Source organism: Cydia strobilella, chromosome 16, assembly GCF_947568885.1.
Source record: "Cydia strobilella chromosome 16, ilCydStro3.1, whole genome shotgun sequence".
In the NCBI taxonomy this organism is placed as follows: Eukaryota; Metazoa; Arthropoda; class Insecta; order Lepidoptera; family Tortricidae; genus Cydia; species Cydia strobilella.
In genome coordinates this window covers 14,263,890-14,268,619 of record NC_086056.1, presented here as the reverse complement: position 1 = coordinate 14,268,619, position 4,730 = coordinate 14,263,890, and the positions used below count along the sequence as shown (strand labels likewise).

Below are 4,730 nucleotides of genomic sequence, written 5' to 3'. Positions count from 1 at the left end.
TGCTGTCTTACATTCTGACATATTGAACTTCTTTAATATCTGATCAATATATTTTTCTTGACTTAGAGTAACAATATTATTTTTTGTATCAAATTTAACTGACATACCAAGACATTCTTTGACTCGACCCAAGTCTTTAATTTTAAAATTACTACTTAACATTTCTTTTAGATGGTTTAATTCTTGTGGGTCATTTGAAAAGATCAAAAAATCGTCTACATATAATGTTACCATGGTTTTATAATTACCAACAATTTTAGTATATAAACATGGTTCTATTTTAGATTTATTATAACCATCGGCTAACATACAACTGTCCACTTTTTTATGCCAAGCACGGGATGCCTGTTTGAGACCATATATAGCTTTATTTAATTTAAGAACCTTTTTGTCATCAGTACAGGCAAAACCTTCTGGTTTCTGCATGTATATAGTCTCATCTAGGTCTCCGTTCAAAAACGCTGTCTTGACATCAAGATGAATTACATCTAAGTTTAACTGAACTGACAGTGCAAACAAAAGCCTTAACGTAGTATGTCTAACTACTGGAGAAAATGTCTCTTCATAATCTACACCATACTTTTGAGTACACCCTTTAGCCACAAGCCTTGCCCGATACCGCACATTATTGTCCGAGTCACACTTCTTTTTAAGAACCCACTTACACTTCACTATTGTACCACCACTAGGAGCATCGATAATTTCCCACGCTTTGTTGTCCTGGAAACTCTGTAGCTCGTCCTGCACAGCTTGCTCCCAAAACTCCTTCTCTGGTCCTTCTAGTGCTTCTTTCAGTGTGAGCTCATTATCAGATTGGTCGTCGTTCATGCACATAAAACCATACATGTCAGGTTTTTTCTTTTCTCTCACTGGAAAAACCCTTCTATTTTCTGTAATTAAGGTTTCATCACAGACTGTCGACTCTTCTGAGGGCACATAAGTTTCATCATTTAAATTTATGCTACCTGTGGAAACAAATGAGTCCTCTAGCTCACTGACCTTGTCTGTGTCCTCCACTGGTTCTGGGCATTGTGGACCTGGGTTCTGCGCAGACTCTTCTAGCATATCTTCCACTGGAACATGAGTTTCTTGGTGAGTATACTTATCTTCCATAATGATGACATCACGACTAGTTGTAATACTTCTAGTTGTAGGGTTGTATACTCTGTACCCCTTGACATCCTCAGGATAACCAATAAGTATGCATTTTTCTGATTTCTTGTCCCACTTGAGTCTCTTTTCTTTTGGTATATGCTTCATGACTGTGCTGCCAAATACTCTGATGTGAGCCAGATTTGGCTTCTTCCCTGTCCACAGCTCATACGGTGTACGATTATTCAGTCCATTTTTCACAATGCGGTTCTGTAAATAAACAGCACAATTAACGGCTTCTGCCCAAAACTCTTTGCCGAGACTTGCTTCAAATAAAAGGCATCTGGCCTTCTCTGTGACCGTACGTATTGTCCTCTCACTTAGGCCGTTCTGTTCGGGCGTGTATGGATTTGACTTCTGATGAATTATTCCTGCTTGCTTTAAATAATTATCGAAATCTAAACTACAAAATTCTCCACCATTATCACTGCGAAGGTTCCTTATTTTCTTAGATGTGAAATTCTCTACCTTTGCTTTATATTCCATAAAACACTGTAGAGCTTCACTTTTATTCTTTAAGAAAAACACATGAGTCATGCGGCTGTAATCATCGATAAAGAGAAGAAAGTACCTGGAGCCTCCAAGAGACGGACTTTCCATGGGGCCTGCAACGTCACAATGCACTACATTCAGCAGCTCTGTACTTCTGTTACCTTCATTAGCAAAAGGCAACCGACTCTGCTTTCCCTCGCAGCACACAACACAATTTGACTTGCTAATATCTGCCTTCTCTTCCAATCTGATGCCTTCTACAGCATTCTGCATTTTATTCATGCTATGACTACAAACGTGTCCAAGACGGCGGTGCCAAAGGTACGGTGATTCCACTACAGAAGCCACAAAACAGGTCACTGTATCCAGTTTGTAAACACCATTTATAAGTGTTGCTGTAGCTATCAATGTTCTCTTCTTATTAAAGATTTTACATCCATTTACCGTAAACTGCACCTTATTCCCTTGTTTTATCAGTTGACTAACTGACAAAAGATTTGTAGTCAGGTTAGGAACACACAGTACATTCTCGACCACTATGTCGTAATCACACTCTTTAGTTGAAGTCGTGATATTCATGTTTCCGCTACATATCACAGGCACTCTAGTCTTGTTAGCGACCATAATTTCTTTTTCAAAAGAGCCTGAATAACAAGCATCAATCACCCAATGTTCATTGCAAGTAATGTGAGTACTCGCACCGCTATCAACGTAGAAATCACTTTTCTGAAAGTCTCCTGTATAGAATACAGCACTAAAAGCATGACTTGTTTTATTTTCACGTTCAGATTTGTCGGCTTTGTCGCATTGATTACGATAATGTCCATGCCGTTTGCAGTTGTAACATTTGACGTTTCGTTTCTCCTTGACATTGACAGGTGACGTCTGTGCAGTCGCGCCATCCTTGCGAACCACAGACTTGTTATTTTTCTTATGTTGGCTGCGGAAACATGCTAGTGCGTTGGTCACATCACTATTTTCCGGTTCCATGTCCATCAACTTAGCTTTAATGGCGTCCGTTGTGATATCTATGTGTCTAATTGTAAGTAGGTATGCCATTTCTCCAATGTAACATTTGAAAGTGTACCATATTACAACACACTAAAATTCGCTTCTCATTCCAGGCGCCCGAGGAAGTAGTGTCAGAGATAAAGAAGTTTAAAGACGCGCTACGTAACATGTACGCGTCCAGCGGTAAGGCGGTAGTGTTCTTCGAGAGGAACTTCCGAACCTCGCACATGCAGATACAGTGCGTGCCGGTGCCGAGGGCCAGCGAGCCGCAGCTGCTCGAGGTGTTCCAGGTATGCTAATATCAACCTTATTTTTATTTAATACAGTTAATAATCGAATGCAAATATCGACTTTATCGCCGAGGAAGTAGTCTAAAGAGGCGTTGCGCAACATGTACGAGTCTATACTCTAAACTCATCACAAACTTAACTCATTTTCGAGGTCATAAGACTTCTTATTCACACATGCATAGCCGTAGCAAGAGTGAAGAAGACGGTAATAATGATGGTATAGTATAACGGCAAGGCAGTCGTGTTATTCGAGCGAGAGGAACTACCGCGGCGCGTTATACAGTGCGTGCCGGTGCCCAAAGGCCAGCGAGCCGCAGCTGCTCGAGGTGTTTCAGGTAACATGCTAATATCGACTTTATTATCCATTCTATAAAGTTTATAAACGAATGCAAATATCGACTTTATCGCTCAGGAAGTAGTAGCTTGGACCTGTATAGAATCCGGATGGTACTGTTTGTTTACTAGTCATATTGACTATTAACGGTAAAACGGTTCGCAAGAGAGAATCAAACTGCTGCTGTTGCTGCGGCTGTGTGAGCCATAAGGCTTTATTGACGGTTTTTCTGTTTTAACAGGACGAGGCAGGCATCAACAGCGTGCAGATAGAGGTGCTGCCGCCGTACTCAGAGATGAGCCAGGTAATTTAACAATTCTGAATAAAAATGTATCGTCAGGTGGCAACCAAAACTCACTAATTGTTTAGCAATTAATTAATTAATTTGAGTTTTGGTTGTCACCTGACGATAAGGAAAACTTGTCCTAATCAACCCCCACTTAGCGTACTTTTTCTGTACTTTATACCCACAGTTTTCTTTAAGTTACAAAAATTGCATTTCGGTACTTTTGCGGGGTGCAGCGTGAAGGGGTCATGCTAAGGGTTTATAAAAAAAATCGATTTATATTATCTTACATATCCCAATAAAAAAATATTCATTAATTATGCCGTATTTTCAACCCCCGTGTGTGTCTGTGGCACCGTAGCTTTTAAACGGGTGAATCGATTTCGATGCGGTTTCGTTTATTTAAAAGCGAGTTTACTAGCGGTGGTTATTAGACATGTTTTATCAAAATCGGTACATCCGTTAGTGTGTGGTGGATTTTTTAATTTAATGTTATTAACAAATTTTTACGAATTAAGGTGACGATGCCCGGGATGCCTTACTTCCACGCCGAGCTGCCCAGCGGCGAGCAGCTCTTCGCCAACACCAAGCCGAATTTCCCGCTGCAGTTCGGGAGGTAAGCTGACATATGTTCTATCGCCATTATCATCGGCATATATTTTTCACTCAATCCCGCTAGCATGATAGAACCGATCCACTCGTCACTTATGTTGAAACCCGTTCCCGACAATTTTTGACCCGTCTCGACAATTTGAGTCACATAAGACGCCATTGATGTACAGTTTTCAAGTCGAAATGACATAAGATTCCTCAACAAGCTAATCTTTCTTGTAAAGCCCGAATCATCAAATAGTTGCTTCAATTTTGTCCATAACTCATACGATGTCGTGACGCTTTTTATATGAATATAAATAGACGGATCTATTGTCAAAATCAATTTAGCTTTCGTTTTGCTGTCTTGTGTCGGTGTCGCCGCCGACGCCGACGTTGTTTCATCTGGTTTTTTAATGCACTTTTCCATGCCTTCCAGCACCAGAAAGTTCTCGACTGCAAAACACCACTCACTATAGTTTTCGCGACCTTTTAGTTTCGGTACATTCACTAAATAACTTGAGCTAGCAGCCATGATTTTGGATAACGGTTTTCACCAATTACTATTTTCGCA

At 40.3% G+C, this 4,730-nt stretch overlaps 1 protein-coding gene across 1 annotated transcript; it reads left to right on the top strand.

Annotated features, from left to right (window-relative positions):
- The first annotated feature begins 1,929 nt into the window (after window positions 1–1,929).
- LOC134748549 (CWF19-like protein 1) lies at window positions 1,930–4,185 on the top strand. The gene is made up of 4 exons (XM_063683337.1): window positions 1,930–1,965; window positions 2,769–2,945; window positions 3,521–3,583; window positions 4,084–4,185. The coding sequence occupies exons 1-4, from the start codon at window positions 1,930–1,932 to the stop codon at window positions 4,183–4,185; spliced, it is 378 nt and encodes a 125-aa protein (XP_063539407.1).
- Window positions 4,186–4,730: the final 545 nt, after the last annotated feature.

Bases quoted from the DNA above. Each gene is read 5' to 3' on its own strand.
- LOC134748549 (XM_063683337.1), top strand. From the start codon at position 1,930: ATGACTACAAACGTGTCCAAGACGGCGGTGCCAAAG. The intron at 1,966-2,768 runs GTACGGTGATTC...TTCTCATTCCAG, and splicing joins CCAAGACGGCGGTGCCAAAG to GCGCCCGAGGAAGTAGTGTC. The intron at 2,946-3,520 runs GTATGCTAATAT...CTGTTTTAACAG, and splicing joins AGCTGCTCGAGGTGTTCCAG to GACGAGGCAGGCATCAACAG.